Genomic DNA, 18,522 nt, shown 5'->3' with positions numbered 1-18,522 from the left:
TACTTTACTTATATACCAAATGTGTCACGGGTGAATGAAAAATATGGCCATATTGCCTGATTGTGACGGTGTTTTCAGTATTGCTAATACCTCAGATAATACTACACACCTAATCTAATCTAACCTCTTAATATTACACACCTAATCTAACCTAACCTAACCTGTCACATAATACTACACACCTGTAATGACATTCCTCACGTTTACTATCATTTTGTTTACAAATGTTGCTCGCCTTGGCGTACGTATCGAGACACATCTAGTGGAACATGATGGCAGACGACTCTTGCCTTCATTCTTCATAATTACATTTAGTTTGTTAAGCATGTGTTTTGTGAATTAATCAATGTGTTAATGCAGTGATAATTCCATATACATAATGCAGTAAAAATTTTAATGTGTTGTGGCTGTGGCCGGTGGATACTCTACCGTGTCCTTTTCGTTTTATTAGCCTCGTTTTTAATTCTCTTGCAATTTGCTGCACTTATGTTCATCTTTTTCATAGTAGATGTAGAAATGTCATATTATTTTTTGGTCCAGAAAAGTTTGCATTGTTACTTTTAACTACTGTCAATTAAGTCTATAATCATAATCAAACAACTCACAGTTTTGAGCCTCTTGTTGAGCCAGTAGTCATATACAGCAATGATCAGGTCGTCGTCCTCCTTCAGAAGAGATTTGGCTTCCTGTAGGGTGACCACCATCTGCCCACTGCCCTTTTCCAGTCGATCCATCATCTCTTCGAACTACAAATAATAAGCAAATAGGCCTTCGTTATTTAACGTTTTTCAAACCAAAGAGACTTTTCAAGATAGAGGTAATACTGTTTAGTAATTGAATAGCAGCACAATAATTGGAAAAATCTAACTACCCATAAAACCTACAACAAAGTAATTTGATTCACCACAAATCTCACCTTAGGATTGAATAAGGATTCATATTGTGAAAACAGCTCACTGAGTTAAGGATAAACAAAATCAAATAAAAAGCAGTAAAAAAAAATTGTCACTCAGTTTCTTTCTTTCAACAGAGGAGTCAGTCAGAGTAAAACTATTCAGCTTTTTTCTTTAACTTCAATGTTAGAGAAATTAAATAGCATTAAATCATCAAAATAAATAGTACTTTATTTGTCTTTATGGTGTCACACACAGCATCAGTGCTAACTTCAGGCATTTTCATGTTTACTTGCTTCATAAAATATTTCCTTGAAGTTGGTCTTTTCCGCATATTGCGGATAGATGGGAGGGCTGTGATCCATTTTCATGTTGCATACCACTTCGGTGGCATGATGTGTATCTGTGGAGAGTTATGCCATGTACTTTGCAGTAAAAATTATAATAGTTTGTATTTATTTTATGTGTAAGTTAACGAGAACAATAGTAATTTATACTCTCGCAATGTCAAGAATTATATTCTGAGATGGAAAAAAATCTAAGGTGTAATTTGTTATCACCGCTGATAAAAGAAAACACTGGCTAGCAGAGTAAAATTTTGACACTACTGGAGAAAAAATGACTAGTATTTTTTGTATAGTCCACTTATCCAGAAACAGGAATCTTTGATGTGCTGTGAATAAGACACAGAACTCAGATATCCAATGCTCAATTAAAAAGTAAACTCTCGTTTGTAACTGAATTTGTAACAAAGGATGACTGTATTTAAAGACTTGTGTTACAACATTATCATACAAACTTAAACGCAGAGAGACATTTCAGTTTCCAATCACCATAAAATATAAAGTCAGTCAATTTGTGCTCACTGAGAAAGAGTGATGTATTCCCTTAAGCAACAATGGCCTCGTATTTTTTTTTCTGGAGCCTACTTCGTTATATCAAAATAAAAATTACATACATAGAACGAATCATTTCTTCATTATATGGCCTACAATTCATCAGCTTTCTCATTGTACTGACAATGGGCATTTGAAGGCGATCTTGTGTTATAATGTAACTCTGTTTCTCAAATAAAGTATGAATTAAAGAAGTTTACTTTTAGATTCATTTTACATGCTACGACAATACTAAGAAGAAACGTTCAAAACCAATGTTACTACCAACAACAAACACGAAATGCATGTACATGCAGTAACACTTTAAAGGCAAATTTAATATGCAACTTTTTAAACGTCACTTTCTTCCATCCCGTAAGAATTAAATAAAAGTGAAATATTCTAAGTTAACAATTGACAAATTAATACCTTCAGTGGTGAGAGATCCATCTTCTTGGCCTGCGAGTTAACCCATTTCTCATCCTCTGAATCCATGTCATAATCTGGGATGTCTTGTTCCATAGCAAATGCTATATAGACAAAGAAGACATTTAGCCAGGGTAACAAAACTAACCCTACATATTACTTACACATTATCAATGAAACTGAAAGTATATTTACGTTGCATATGAATAAGTTGTCGTGGAAGTTTGTAGTCCAGAGGATAAATCTTGTCATATGCTTCTGCATCTGCCAAGTCCACAACCTCAGGTGTAGGGATGATGAGACCTGTGCATATTGCACGCTGAAGATGATGTTCCTACAAAACGCAACATTTCGTAAAAAAAATTAACATCTTTTAATGGCGAAAGTGCAATTTTCTTAATGTTAGAAATGACTGTGACATACCGCAGAAAAGTAGCATTTGACTGAAGGAATGTGATGTCCAAGACATAGAAATATATAGCCATAATTTTTTATTAATTCAATATATGAACGTTTGAAAACACTAATAAATATAAACTAAATTAATATATTGAAGGTACGCAACAATAATGATTATGTTTTAAAGTAATTACGCCAAAAAAAATAAATTTCTTTCGAAATGGGTGAAAATGAATGTAGGCAAAAAGTTGGGTTATGTTCCAACGTCAATACATCCTTGTAAGACATTGACAACCGTTATAGGAGTTGTATTGGAAAGTAGTAATACATATTTCATACAATACAACATAATACAACTAAAGTTAAATATAATTAACGTAAAAATATCGAAATAAACATCCATCAAAACATGGGAGTGCCATCTAGCGGCCTCTTTTCGAATCATAAAATGCAATATGGCTGACCAATCACGCTTTAACACTACCCTCTTTGTGAGAAAACTTACACATTCCTCCTCTTTTTCCATTCCACTTGGCATTTGGGGCACCGCTCTGTTAATTGCCGAGTAGTCGGGTAGATCTGGTAGTTCTTCAGACATGTATATTGGCATGGGCTTTGAGGCGTCCAGCGCCCGAGCCCGAAACGAGAGCTTGCTCATTTTTGTTGACAGGCTATGAACACATTGGCCACGACAGGAAAAACCACTGTACCGTCCCTTTACAGGGTCCCGGAGGGTATTTACCCTGTACTAAATAAACGTACGATACCCTTATTTCGTTCCCATTATGGCAATTCATTCACACTCAGTCACAATATTAAAAATAACACTTCCAAACTTGTATGTAGAGCTCGTTTTCTTAGACATCATGGCGGATCCATACAATTCAGTACCAACATGCAATGCGCGGGAATTGACGCATGTTGTTGGAGGTTTATCCAGTGTCTGGCTTATATACTAAAAAAAATTAATACAGAAGTATAAATTCATATAATAGAAGGAATGTGAAGGGAATAACGTATGTTACTTCTTGCTGAATCAACTATCCACAAACAAAACATTGTCAACCCGTAAAAATTAACCCTGAAACGGACTGAAGTATTTAATTTGACTCATATTTAAATGAGAATGGCGACAAACGAAGAAGAAATGCCGTCGTATGTTGCAGTTTTCAGCAACATAGCGAAGTTGACTAAGTGTTTGAGGACTGTTTTGCCAAATATTAGATTTCAGGAAGTCCATCCTGGTAATATAATCTGAATATACGTGATGTAATTACGATAAAGTATTGAATTTTAAGTGAACGGGTTGAGAAATTGTGCAGTAAAGCTATAAGCCTACGAATCTACTGTATGCATGACCCACAGCCTTCCTCACGTTTATGCGGCGTATCTATGATACACACGTCGAAGTACGTGAGGAAAATGATCACGGCCCATATGATTTTGATTTCAGATTTCAATGTTTTCGTTATGGTGGCAAGCTTGATATGTGAATACCATTTTGCTCTAAATGCGGGAAGTTTTGCGCATGTATCACGTGTTTAAATTTTATGCATTAACGAAACAATGTAATTTTTTAATACCTTGTCTTAAAAATGTAATTTCATTTTTGTAAATAAAATAGTACATCCTTTGTTTATACCTTATTGTTATTTTATAGGGTCAGAAGATGAAGAAATGAAGCTATTAAGAGAGGCAGAAATTATTATAGCAGACAATGATTTACTAGGAACTCAACTTTACAATTTACCGGCTGCTAAATGGGTACAAGGAACTTGGGCTGGAGTGGAAAAAATAATGCAGCATTATGATGTCACAAAAGTATGCACGTTATTTAATTTGAATCGTGTAATTATAATAGGCAACATAACAAGTATTTATTGTATTGCGAAGAAAATACTGGAGTCATAACAGTAACTTTTTGCTGATAAGTGTCGACAGCACTAAGCTACTTTTGAGAGAAGGGACTAATTATTGTTTTCTTGTACCAATAACAGACATTTATTTGTAAAATTCTTCACAAGACATTTTAAAAATAATATTTCCCACTCTATGATCCCCCTTTAACTCATATGATTGACTGTGTCACAGAGCTGTTTCATTTTTATTTACGTAGTTTTACTGATATTAACGGAAATTTAAATTAAAATTGTTTTATTTAAAGACACTCGCAATTGCCGAGGTTATATCAACGTCGCTGGTGTGCCTGAATTTTGCCCCCACAAGAATTCTTTTAAATTCCAGTAAATCTACTGACATGAGCCTGTCGCATTTAAGCACACAACCTGGGCTGGGATCGAATCTCAACCTCTGGCACAAAAGGCCAGCACTCTACCGAATGCGCAAACCCAGGCCGACAACATTAATGGAATGGGGAGCAATTACATTATTTAGTGAACTCGATTATAGTGAACATAAACCATTTTCCTTGATGTAAATACATTACAAATGTACATAAAAAAAATTCCGTTTTAGTGAATTCTCAACGTTGGTTTTAGTGAACCTAAGAAGTATAACTTTGTTATTGTGAAGCAAACTAGGATTTTCCGCAAACAATAGGAATTCTGAGAGAGAGAGCTGTTAAGCTATTTTTACAAACGGCATTTGACCAGACTTATTGACGTCAGATAGTTGACAATAAGAAACACAAAGAACTTGCACTGGAAATTTCCGAGAAGTGGCAGTGTCACTTACTAAAGCTTAATATTCCCTCCTCTTCTTTATCAGACATTGCCGAGAGCTGTCAAAAAAAAAAATTGAAAATTTATCTATTAAACAATCAAATATCCCGATACCTTACTATCATTAAATTTATCAGTAAAATCTAATTTGTCTACTCACAGTTTTATTTCTTCTCTCTCCTTAATTTTACTACACATGTTACTAGGCTTCATATAGCTAATTACTGAATAATATCATTTACTTCTTAGTGTAGGTTATATTTCTAGATTAAATGCTTTGTCTTGAATCTTTTTATGCCATTACTGTCCTGTAACATCATTTTATTGTATCTGTTTTAGTTTATTATACTATACTTTATATCCCTGTTAATCCTGCCGTGGGATCTTCCTCAAACTGTTACAGAGTGAGAGAAAAATAAATGCTCTATTTTATGTGAATTTTTACAAAATAATAAACTATAAACAGGAGTAACATCTGTAATGTTGAAACTCAACTGTCATCTTCATAACATGAATTTCTAGCTTGCATGAAATTTTGTAAACCATTTTATCATTTAGCATCTACACACATTTTTATTCTATCCTTATGTAATTTTCTTATATTTTCCAATTTCTAGCTTACAACTTTGTAAATAATTTTAGCATTACAACATTTCTATTCGTTCTCTTAATAATTTTCTTACATTTTTCATTTTGTAGCTGCAATTTTATAAATAATTTTATACACAATTTAAACATGCACACACATTTCTATTAATTCCATTTATGACTCTTTTTTTTTTTTTTTTTTTACACTTTTCATAATTTTGTTTGTGTGAAGTACTGCTATATGTTTGGAAACGACAGTCATTTTTTGTTATAAATATATTACTCTTCACATGATTCCATAAAATTCCAATGAAAATAATTATATTAATTATTTACACACATATGCGTGTTTCTAGCAGTATAAAAATGTATTCTCAACGCCCTTCCATGCCTTAAAATGATACCTGGATATCACTGTTCTTCAGATAAGATTCTAGAAAGAATTTAACACAAAGTTTGGAATTAAAAATCTACTTTTAAGTTACTAGATAATAATTATAACAAATGTGACGTCTGTTCACAGCTAAAGCCATCCTTCACTATTACGAGATTTTCTAATTACTTTTTCGGAACCTTGATGGGGGAATATGTGATAGCAAATATTGTTAACCATGAACGCAACCTGATGACTGTATACCGAAACCAGCAAGCTTGTGTCTGGAGTAAAGAAGGAAACATCTCTGATTACCGCTCCATCTCAGACCTCGCTGTGGGGATCCTGGGAGTTGGCATGATTGGCACAGACAGTGAGTAACATGCTAGGCGAGTTTCTTTCAGGCATACCTACAGCAGCACTTTGAAGTCGAGAAGGCGTGGTATTTTTTTACAATAACAGAAAAATGTGCAGTGTGCAGTATTAAATATTTTTAATATACAGTATGTTGTTGCTCTTGGCAATAAGTCATTAACTCTCTTGCTCTCCAACATAGGAGAATGATGTAGCAAAAAGTATAACCGTTTTAATGTAAGTATCATATTTTTATGTTATGACAGTTATATCACCTATACGCAACCCTCAAACTGCTTAGAGAACCACACCTGTCATTGGTTAGCAGGTCCATATGACCTAGCTAGGAGGATTATCAAACATATCCCCTCAGCTAATATGGTTTCGCGGGATATCAGCCGAGTTAAAATTTTGGAATGTTCCAAGCTTTCAACTGCTATCTCTGCAGCCATCTTCAGGGAAATTGTGTCTGGACAGAAAGTCGTTGATTATATATGTAGATGTTAGGCTGTCTCAGGTGATACGGAATTTGTTGGCAGATCAGCCAATCCGGGGCTGGGAATTATCATTCCTCGTAAGCTCCGCCCCTCCCGGGATTCTTGCGTGAAGTTTGGCGGGCGACGAGTCCTGTTCCGCCGGTTGGAATCGGTTGCCGTCCTCGGTCCGTGATCTTCGTGACCTTGATTGTAAGAGGGCCTAAGCTGGTCCAAGGCTGGTGTCCATGCCTGACTAAGCTGCAGTCCACCGTCTCTGTTAAAGTTATTTTTCTCCAGCTTAATCTCTATGGCGTCCTTGATTGTACGATCCCAGTAGTGGCTTGATTTGTTAATGACCTTGGTGTGGTCAAACAGTATTTTATGCTCCTTTTCTATGCTGTGTTGCGCCACTGCAGATTTTTCCGGGTAATAGAGCTTCAGGTTCCTCTTGTGCTCTTTGATTCTGTCTTCTATTGTGCGGCCAGTCTGCCCTATGTATACTTCGCCGCACTCACATGGAATCTTGTAAATCCCTGATGTCCTTAGGCCCTGACTGTCTTTAACCTGACATAGATGACTCCGGATTTTGCTCTGTGGTTTATGTATGGTTTTGATATTTAGCTTCTGGAGGATTCTGCTTATTTTGTGTGAGACGCTCCCGCAGAATGGAAAGAAAGTTTTCTTTGCCGGTTCTTGCTTGCTGTCTACGTCTATTGTGTTTCTTCTCGTGGTAGCTTGTTTAAGGGCTTTGTTGATGTCTCTCTGGGTGTAGTTGTTTTGTTGTAGTGTTCTACGTAGATGGTCCATTTCTGCAGGCAAGTTGTTGATATCGGATATGACTATGGCGCGATGTAGTAGACTAGTCAGGACGGACTTCTTCTGCGAAGGGTGGTGGAGGCTGAATGCATTCAGGTACAGATCTGTGTGCGTCGGCTTTCTATATACGCCATGTCTGAGAGTACCATCTGCTTTCCTGTGTATGTGGATATCCAGGAACGGCAGTGAGCCCTCAGACTCCACCTCCATGGTGAACTGGATATTCGCATGGATGCTGTTGCTTGGAACATTCCAAAATTTTAACTCGGCTGATATCCCGCGAATCCATACTGAAGATGGCTGCAGAGATAGCAGTTGAAAGCTTGGAACATTCCAAAATTTTAACTCGGCTGATATCCCGCGAAACCATATTAGCGAACCAACGCGGAGAAAGCCTCAAATCATACATATCCCCTCAGGTCAGCATTTCCTCCATTTCTGATGGAACAGTTACACTGCTGTAACTCACTACCCAGAGCCTCGTTTGTTAAAACCAGGTTACACTACGGAAAGGTGAGGATAGGATTTGAGTACGAGAGGTTATGGATTGCACTTCACTACCCCTTGCGACTAGTGTTGTGGGATTTAATCGATTAATCGATCAATTTCTGTTGTAAGATTAATCGATCAAAAATATTTAATCGAATAATCGAGTCGATTACAATTAATCCGTTGTCACTGATATTAATTATTATGTTGTTAATACAAATTCAAACTAAAAATTCCAATAATATTCCTCTCTCGGAAATTTCTTACTTAAAAGTACAATAGTACTGTTATTTTCTAACTGCAAAGCTGGTAGTGTAGAGAAAAATCTTTGGAGATATGAGGACAGTGATCTAGCTACCTGTATTGAAAGTTACAACAGAATGCGAAACCCTTATTAAGTTTTATGGCTTTCCAAAGAAAACTTCCACCTTGTTGTCAGCTCATCTTCCTAGCATATGAAATACATAGGTACTTTTCTGGAGATTCATCCCCCTCATCCCTTTTAAAATAGCCATGTCTACACTGTATGCAAGTGAGAGTATTCATACTTTTTGTTATTTATATTTGTCTCAAAAATCCCCGGAGAAATTGACACAATAAACTATAATCCTCATAATAAATATGTTAGTAAATAATTAAAATAGTTGTTTTGTAATATAACGATACAATATATACAGATATACAAAATTTAATACTTATGCTTATCACCGAACACAAGTTAAATTTAACAATAATTATGTATATTAAAATATTTTTTCAACTCCATCAAAACTTGATTACTCTATCGATTAAATTCAAATAGTTAATCGATTAAATATTTTGATCACTCAACAGCACTACTTGCAACCCATTTAATATGATATGAAATACGCTGATAATGAGATCTTCAATTCTTGCTTGAAATATATTTCTGGGTTATTGAGGAAAGTGTTCAAAACCACTTGCTGCCATATTATAACTAGAACATAATATAAAGAATAGACATCTACGATTAAACTAGGAAGTGTAAGCTTCATGGGCTAGAACAGGCATGTTCAGCACGGGCATTTTTATCCTTTAAACGAGGTGTAACAGTGATGTAGAATCTCAGAATTGATGCAGGCATACACTTAAAAGATATTCTACGTCACTCTTGCACTTCGTTTAAAAACCAGAATTGGTCATGTTGAACATGCCTGGGCAGAAGAAGACACTTGTTTTTTAATCCAATGAATGGTACTTGACTTTGGATCACTCACCTAACATGACTTTATTGTCAAACGCCTGGCATTAGAAAACAACAACATCCCCATCTAACAGTGATGTGCAAAAGGTGCAATTCTTTCTGCCGCCATAGGCTTTGCCCTTGGTACACCATAGGAGGATAATTACGGACTCGTATATAGCACTGCATGATGATTAATGCAGATGTGGTGGAATGCTGATATGGGAAATGGGAGTACCTCGTAAAATCCTACCACCAGGCACAGTCTTTGTCCATCACAAATTCCACTTTGACCTGCTGGGATTCGAACCCTGGTTACCAGTATGGAAAGCCAATGCTCTAGTGCAGAGGTCTCCAAAAAAGCATATCGTCATTCGTGCTGTCGATGCTGCCCGCCGAACACAGTGTGCTGTAAGGCTAGAGGAGGGGGAGAGACTTGTACCTCAACAGATGAGATCGATCAGTGGGGGATTGCGGCAACGGTCTGCTCATGTTTACAAATGATAACGTCAAAAGAATAAGAAATATTATACGTTTGTATATTATTTTGACATACTATGAAGCTGGACCCCCATCGTTGCTATTGACACAAGCCATTGCAAATTCAACCTCTTCTGTTCTATGGTGCCTTTCAGTGCCTGGAAAAAAGCTTCTCCATTTGTGTTTTGTAATTACATCTAGAAGACATTCAGACACAGTAAAATGTTCATTAACTCCTCGGATGAAAATGGCTAGGTGAACTTTGTCATTTCTATCTGTGTTTTCGTCCAATGCATATGAGTAAGCTACAAACTGGTTAATTGTGGTTTCGACTTCAGATTTAATTACATTTACAATCTTGAAATTCCTTCTCTGAACTGTAATTGGAAACAATTTAATTTTCTTAAACTTTGACTTTGTTCTGGACACAGTATTTTAGTAACATCCTGTATGCACTATTTTACAAATGATGCTTCTGTAAAGAGCTTCATTGATTTTCCAATATTCCAAGCTAGAACATAGCTAGCAAGAAGCTTTTTTGTTTAAGACTGAGGACATGTGTGTGATTTGTGTTTGTATTTTCTTGTTTTATATTTCTCAAAATATTTGTGGGCATACGCATTTCACCCAAAATGAAACGAAAAACATGCGGAACTGAGTGTAAACGTATTGTAATATACTGATTATTATGTATAACCAACAATTATACAGATAGCCCCAAAATAAACTATTTTCACATGTCCAACATACCTATAATTGTATGATATTCTTTCTGAAGAGTCGAGTATTGTCGTCGCATATTGAATTTTAACACACTCTTAAGAATTTTCGAAAAATTAAGCATTTCACATTCTCCCCACTAACACAAAAAATTTCTCTTCCTATTCATCCTTGAATGTACTACGTCCATGATTAGAAGACATTGTGAAACGGTGGAACACTCCGACCAACACAATGATAATGGCAGTCCGCCACTGCTCTTCGTTTGCGCATAAACATTGAGTGCACTACAGGTGGAGATGGGTGAGGCGGAGAGCACTCATTATGTACTGGCTTCAGTTCCATTCAGAGGCTTACTCACGAGTAGGCTTTTGGAGACGTCTGCTCTAGTGATTTGGCTAATGATGCCCGACACATAGGCCTAATCCAAGAATGAGATTCATTAAGATATCAACTGCTAAGTAAAAATATCGCTAAGTTCACTGCTGTCAAGTAATGGTTAGCATGCCAGACTGTGAAATGAGCGGACCTGAGTTCAAATCCTGGTCGAGGTTTTTCGGGGTTTTCCCTCATCCCATTAAGAGCAAATGCTGGGTAAGTTTCGGCGCTGGACCCTGGACTCATTTCACTGGCAATATCACCTTTATCTCATTCAGATATTAGATAACTGTAGCAGCTAGTAAAGCATCGTAAAACAACTATTTAAAAAAAATACCGCCAAAGGAGTTGTGAGTCAGCTTGTGGAGTATTTAAGATTGCATGGCTATTTAATTAACACCACTCTTTAGTTGTAAAAGAGATGAGCACAATGGTGATGAACGCAATTCAGAATGTACATTTCTGACTGCAGTTGCCAAGACGCTCAAGACATTCCGTGCTCGAGTATGGGGCATGGTCCGCACAATGCCAAATGAAAATAAGAAGTCACCACATATTGATGAATACAGGTAAACATATATTTAGTTTTTTTATTGATACTTAAAATTGTATGAATAGTTACATTATTTTATGATCTCAATAAATCAAGTCTCTCACTCAGAAAAGTTCAGATGATGTAAGATTTGCATTGTAAAAGCAACAGTGATGCACTGCTAGCCAAACAGTACAGTGTCAGCTATCGATGCTGAAGATCCAAATGCAAATTTTAGCAAGTTCGAGTGGATTATACAATGACTGAGAGTCAAAATTAATGCAGGGGTGTTCAGGATACTTCCTTTCTCTTTGCCACGATTACACTATATAGGGTGGAAGTGAACCTTGCAGATTGACAGAGACCAAGGCTGGGCAAAATACTGACATCCAAGTATTTCAAATACAAATACAAAATACTTCAAAGAATAGTATTTGAAATACAAATACAAAATACTTTTAAAAATTTAGCCAAAATACATTTATATTTCAAATACGCGATACAATATATAAAGAAATAAGAATATTACCGAAAATCTAAAATATTATATTAATATTAAAATTATTTTTATCTCGAAGTTTTATATAAACAGTAATTGAACATTCTTCCTTTTTCCAGTCAACAATGACATTGTGCTACATATGAATAATTACTGCTCCTTTTCAAAAAAGCCAGTTTCTCAAAAAGTTCATCAGGTAAGAATCCCCTTGCTGGTGAACGAATAAATCCTGCAAAACTAAACAGTCTTTCTACAGGCGCAGAGGAACACAAACTTCTATTATACTTTATAAAAGCTTGTTTCACTGTTGGGTAATTCTCTAGAGAGCACAGGGTTGTTCCTTTGCCATTGAAGAATTGTATGAGTCATACTCTGCAGTAGACAAGTTCTTTTCATTTTGCTTTTCAAAGTCTGTTGTACTTGAGTTGAAAACATAAAAAATTGTTTTCATCTTCTGAATTGACCAAAGGTGTAGCGAGAACTGCTCAGCTGATTTCACACACATATTCTGTATCTTCTTCTTATCATTTGGTGAGGCAGTGTCAGGTAGCTATCTCATCTTAAATGATGGGTGAAAACAAGCTGCCAAAATAGCTCAATTTATTTCTAGGGTGAGATCAAACATCGCTTTAAATCTTGATGAAAGCGAACTCATTAGGATTGGAGTTACTTGGAATAGATGGCGTAGATTACTAGATAACATAATATGTAATCTGTTTTTGAGGGAAATTATTGTGTATAGAAGTTGGCCGTAATAGCACGTCTTCTCATTTTGCATTAAATCAAGGGCTACAGCAATGGGTTTCAGAACTGCACACTATTCTTCAAGGTACTGAAACTCGACATCTCTGAAGTTTGGCAATCCCAGTTTTTCACATATACTGTTTATATCATGTTTGAATTGCAATATTTGAGAGATTGAGCCATAAAGAGAATTCCATCGAGTTGGGCAAGGAAACTTTAATGAAACTTTAATTTCTGAGGATTTGGGTCTCCTAGACGCATTCCATAATGCTGAACACTTAGCAAGTGTTGGGTGATTGATCCTTGATGCTGTTGGGGATTTCTTTATGGCATTAAGGAAATCAGTTGTGGCAAGAAAACTAACTGTATGGCTAGCACAACTGAAATGGGTAGGCAAATAAAACAGAAGTTTATTCTTCAAATACAAATCCAAAACTTGAAGGACAAGAAGAAGAAGAAGAAGAAGAAGAAGAAGAAGAAGAAGAAGAAGAAGAAGAAAGTATTTTGAGTATTTGAAATACAAAGTACATCAATTTTATGTATTTAAATACAAAATACTTTCTAAAATCCTTGCAAATTACAAAATACAAATGTATTTCAAATATGTATTTGAAATACATTTCAAATACTGCCCAGCCCTGAAAGAGACCATAGTGTACACGTAAATTAATAGAAAATCTATATTACGTTCTGTGATTAAATGCACAGTTAATTAGAAAATTAAGTTTGAAGTTTCAGCAGTCCAGCAAGCTTGCTGCTAAAACACTCGACTTGTATACAGATGTAAGAGGTCAACAAACTCAGTAAGTCTTTGTACATAAGCTGCCAAGAACTTGCCACGTGTTCGCTTTGTGCAGTGGTTTGAATTTAGGGGTTTTTAAAATTAAATTTACACGAAAACCATGCACGTTATTTAAATATGCCAGAGGGATAAATTATTCTTTATTAGATTTCCTATCGATATGGACAAAAATCACGATCCTACTCACAATAGGTACTGAATAAGAGATTGTTATACATTTGACGAAAAAAAAATTTTCTTACTTACTTACTGGCTTTTAAGGAACCCGGAGGTTCATTGCCGCCCTCACATAAGCCCGCCATTGGTCCCTATCCTGAGCAAGATTAATCCACTCTCTACCATCATATCCCACCTCCCTCAAATCCATTTTAATATTATCTACCCACCTACGTCTCGGCTTCCCCAAAGGTCTTTTTCCCTCCGGCTTCCCAACTAACACTCTATATGCATTTCTGGATTCGCCCATATGTGCTACATGCCCTGCCCATCTCAAACGTCTGGATTTTATGTTCCTAATTATGTCAGATGAAGAATACAATGCGTGCAGCTCTGTGTTGTGTAACTTTCTCCATTCTCCTGTAACTTCATCCCTCTTGTCCCCAAATATTTTCCTAATAACCTTATTCTCAAACACCCTTAATCTCTGTTCCTCTCTCAAAGTGAGAGTCCAAGTTTCACAACCATACAGAACAACCGGTACACTGTTTTATAAATTCTAACTTTCAGATTTTTTGACAGAAGACTAGATGACAAAAGCTTCTCAACCGAATAATAACACGCATTTCCCATATTTATTCTGCGTTTAATTTCCTCCCAAGTGTCATTTATATTTGTTACTGTTGCTCCAAGATATTTGAATTTTTCCACCTCTTCGAAAGATAAATCTCCAATTTTTATAGTTCCATTTCGTCCAATATTCTGGTCACGAGACATAATCATATACTTAGTCTTTTCGAGATTTACTTCCAACCCTATCGCTTTACTTGCTTCAACTAGAATTTCACGTTTTCCCTAATTGCTTGTGGATTTTCTCCTAGCATATTCAAAAAGCTATGAACTTTCCACCAATATGATATTATAGTTTTTTGTTACATACAACAAGAGCTATTCACTCTGGAAATCTGCAAGGCTATTTTACTTCCACTCTGTATTTTTTCAGACTGTGTAATGAATAAACTGGAAGTGAAGTGTTGTCTGCTCAAGATTGAAAATAACTTTAGCATCTTAAAGTTGTCATTTATATATTTACGTAATGAGTACTGAAGAGAGTTTGGAGATAATTTAACTGTAATAATGGTAAAAATTTTAACAAACACACAAACTGATTACTGGTCCACAAAGCAACATATAACTCACCCACTCTCCAAAAACATCTGCCAGTTTATTGCTAATATACGACATTTTGAACGAAAAATCTCACTGAATTTTCCTTTCTCTCTAAATATGTCAGCATCATATTTGTTACATTTTTTAGTCCACACTCTATACTCATCCATGGACTACTTCCTGTTTCGTTGGTTCAGAAACTGAAAACTAGTATCATCCTTATCATTAGAGCAGTATAAATGCAAAACTACTGCACTGCAACATCTTCCTCAGGAGAACAATTCTTATGGCAAACTCAGCAGACAAGTAGGCATGAAAATCCCTGTCAATGTCACTGCCACGAGTATTTGAGCACCATTGATATTTGATCGTTCTGTTTTTATAAAACTTTGAAAATTCCACTCAATATATGATTCTAATGCCACATAGGTGGTTCACTACAGACATCAAATTCTTACAGATCGAGTTCTGATTTGCCTGAATTGCTGCGGAATTGTGACTACATAATCAGCGTCCTTCCTTCAACCCCCGACACTATTGGCCTGCTGAATGGAGAGATGTTAAAGCACTGCGCACAAAAGCGGGCTGTGCTCATCAACATTGGAAGGGGGAGTGTTGTGAGAGAAGAAGATCTGGTTAATGCTTTGAACAATGGCTGGTTGTCAGCTGCCATATTGGATGTGTTTGAAATGGAGCCACTACCTGCATCCAACGCACTATGGACTATGCCCCAGGTTGTTACATTTACACTTCATGATTAACATAAATATGTCCTCCTAAGTATCAATTTATCACGTGTTAAGCATTAGATGTGAATCCTACTATGAATTTTAAAGGGTCATAGAAATCCTTAGCACAGAGGGAAATAAAATCTCAGATTTTATTCCATAAATTTACTGTAGCTCAAGGAATTTTCTCCAAATAAAAGTATTGTGGGCAAAAGTTACAAATTTCTTACGTTTCCAAGGTCATAGAAAAGCAAAAGGCTGATTTATATACAGCTTACATCTTACGCCAAATCGAATTTATTTTAATTTAATCCGACTTTAGTAATGGATATTTCTGTAGCAATTCTTAATAGGTGAAACATAATTTATTATGGATTTAATGTAATTGTTTCAAATTCTTAGTTTTGTGTGAGAAATGTCTGGAAAAGAATTGCAATAGCAATTGAGATGTTTTCAATGACGGAAACAGGACGACCAAAATAATAATAATTTGACATCAATGTACATGTTATCTTTTATGAGGAAATCTAATATTTCATACTTCTAATGCACTTTTTTTTAATGACACATCTGTATTACACTACCAGTGGCAATAACATCTGTTTACAATTCAATAGCCTCTCGATTGTATACACTAACTTAGAGTGTCTTCTAATGTATAGTACAGTAATACGCACTCCTGAAGGCAAGGGAAAAGTGTCAGTTAAGTGCTGTAAATCAAACAGAAAAGTTAGTGACAATAAACATTAATGAATTTAATTAAAAAATGGTGATGGAAGTGTAAATATCAATTAGATCTATGTATTATACATATAATTTTTGCACAATTCGATCGAACTGTCATAAGAAACTTTTTTTTTTCATAAAAATTATTGTTAAACTTCTAAAAACTTAATTGTGTATATACGAGGCGCGTCCACTCTTCCCACAGCTAGCAAATCATATGTTGCGCGAAGCGACTGTGTGTACGTGATAGAGTAATGTCCTGGCATGGCGCATGCGCTAGCAGAACTTCCCCAGTGCTCTCAGTAGCTTCGTTGCATTGGTTGAAGATGGACGTTCCTATTCCAGCTCCCGCCGAGTGTGAAGTGTGGTCAGTGATAAAGTTTTTGAATGCACAGGGCATAGCGCCGATTGAAATTGATCGTCAGCTGTGCCAGGTCTATGGGCAAGCAGATGGTGCGTTGCTGCTGTAGACAATTTTCAGCAGAACGCCAAAATGTGCATGACGAGGAGCGCAGTGGGAGGCCAACCATCATCACAGACGACTTATGGAGTCCAGACCACAGTTGTGGCTTCATACCTATCTAAAGACGGATGCATTTGTATTGGAATTCTCTTTCCCTTGTTTTCAGGTGAAAATCACTCCTCACGTATCAGGCATGACAAGGCCCCAGGATGTGGCACTCTTCTTCAAAGATAATCTCTTCAAGTACCGAGCAAACAAACCACTGGATGGTATCCTCGATTTCGAAAAGGGCTACTAACTGCACCAAAGTGTAAGTCACAGGTTACAAGTATTTCACAAAATAATGAAGACCTTGGTTACTATACAATATTAGTATTCTTCCCAAGTTTCATAATCTTTTTTCAGAATATCATTATTGTTGCAGTTCTTATTACATATTACTCTTCATCGTCACCACTGCCATTGCCACCACCAACTCGTACAAGCATTTTGTTGAACACAAATTGTCATACCGAATTCTTCTAACGTTGTATAGTTTTTGCTAGTTTTCCCTTATGCAGTAGTTTTAGAACTTTCTATCAATATATTTTAATCAAAGTCTTCTCTTTGTTAGCCTTTCTTTTATGACTCACTTGAAATTTCTTTTCTTCCCCCTCCTGCCATCCTCCAATCCCTTTAAATGCATTTTTATTTAATCTTAAACACAATGTCTGCATGTTTACAGAATTTATAAAGTTAATCACTTTACTTTATCATTTCATTACCGTTGTGTTATAATATCAATGTTGTTATGTAGGTTACAGTAAAATACAAAATTATTTCATTAACGCATTCATTAATTATTTCATCTCTCTACTACTTTCTTTCTTGAGCATTTCAACCATAACCTTTCTCGTACTTTCAGGTGAGATTCCAGTGATGTGGGTCAGCATGATTTTGTTTTTTCACCTCTGAGAACACATGTCAGAAGAGGGTTTCAGAGCCACCACGATAGTGGGTGAAGTTAATTTTTATAAAATAAAAGAAAAGCATCAAAATGACTGAAAAAATTTCATAATTAAAAAAAAAGAAGGGGAAAAACACTGAACTACAATCTACAGAAAAAAAAAACGCAATTTCAGTGCATTACACTGAAGCACTGGGGAATATGTGGCATAAATCTCTCAGTCTACCATTAAAATAGATGAAGAAAAAGAAGAAATTAGAATGGTATAGTTGAGGAGGCAAGATCTGGCATGTGAGCTGTACGATAGGGGAAAGAATGAGCTATCAGATAGAGAGTTATGTTCCACGATGGTTAATATTATACAAATCTACCGACACGGAAGTTAATCTCAGATTAAAACCTATCTTCCCCATCCATACCCATTGGTGATATAGCCAAGGCACATGATAAGGTCACAGGACAGGTCTTGCCTCCTGTACTGTACTCAATACATAGTCTATGACTTAATAACCTATTTTTCTGGCAGTGGTCAAAAATGTCCTACAATTATTGTAACATTCATATTTTAAACTTAAAATAAAATACTGGTAAGCTGTAAATGTAA

General features: G+C 35.9%; 2 protein-coding genes across 4 annotated transcripts in view; one reads left to right on the top strand and one right to left on the bottom strand.

The window, feature by feature from the left end:
• The window catches only part of E(Pc) (Enhancer of Polycomb), a 45,206-nt gene extending 41,652 nt beyond the window's left edge, over positions 1 to 3,554 (bottom strand). The window contains exons 1-4 of the mRNA XM_069847389.1: positions 3,099 to 3,554; positions 2,390 to 2,528; positions 2,198 to 2,298; positions 606 to 746 (exon numbers count right to left, since the gene is read on the bottom strand). Of these exons, the coding sequence (XP_069703490.1) occupies positions 606 to 746; positions 2,198 to 2,298; positions 2,390 to 2,528; positions 3,099 to 3,251 (534 nt within the window). The 5' untranslated portion in view covers positions 3,252 to 3,554. The remainder of the gene's footprint in view (positions 1 to 605; positions 747 to 2,197; positions 2,299 to 2,389; positions 2,529 to 3,098) is intronic.
• A 79-nt stretch (positions 3,555 to 3,633) lies between these two features.
• LOC138715013 (glyoxylate/hydroxypyruvate reductase A-like) lies at positions 3,634 to 18,517 on the top strand. Of its 3 annotated transcripts, XM_069847391.1 has the most exons (8): positions 3,712 to 3,837; positions 4,047 to 4,161; positions 4,254 to 4,414; positions 6,386 to 6,608; positions 11,625 to 11,721; positions 15,516 to 15,789; positions 17,139 to 17,282; positions 17,877 to 18,517. In XM_069847391.1, exons 2-7 carry the CDS (start codon positions 4,104 to 4,106, stop codon positions 17,268 to 17,270), a joined length of 945 nt encoding a protein of 314 aa, XP_069703492.1. In that variant the 5' UTR covers positions 3,712 to 3,837; positions 4,047 to 4,103; the 3' UTR covers positions 17,271 to 17,282; positions 17,877 to 18,517. The 3 variants fall into 3 exon arrangements, with proteins under 3 accessions (XP_069703491.1, XP_069703492.1, XP_069703493.1); XM_069847390.1 differs by lacking the exon at positions 4,047 to 4,161 and having other exon boundaries at positions 3,634 to 3,837; XM_069847392.1 differs by lacking the exons at positions 3,712 to 3,837; positions 4,047 to 4,161 and adding an exon at positions 3,881 to 4,002.
• The last annotated feature ends 5 nt before the right edge of the window (positions 18,518 to 18,522 follow it).

This window comes from Periplaneta americana, chromosome 15 (genome assembly GCF_040183065.1).
Source record: "Periplaneta americana isolate PAMFEO1 chromosome 15, P.americana_PAMFEO1_priV1, whole genome shotgun sequence".
Classification (NCBI taxonomy): domain Eukaryota; kingdom Metazoa; phylum Arthropoda; class Insecta; order Blattodea; family Blattidae; genus Periplaneta; species Periplaneta americana.
The sequence above is the reverse complement of the archived record's forward strand: the minus strand, read 5'-3'. Positions and strand labels throughout refer to the sequence as shown.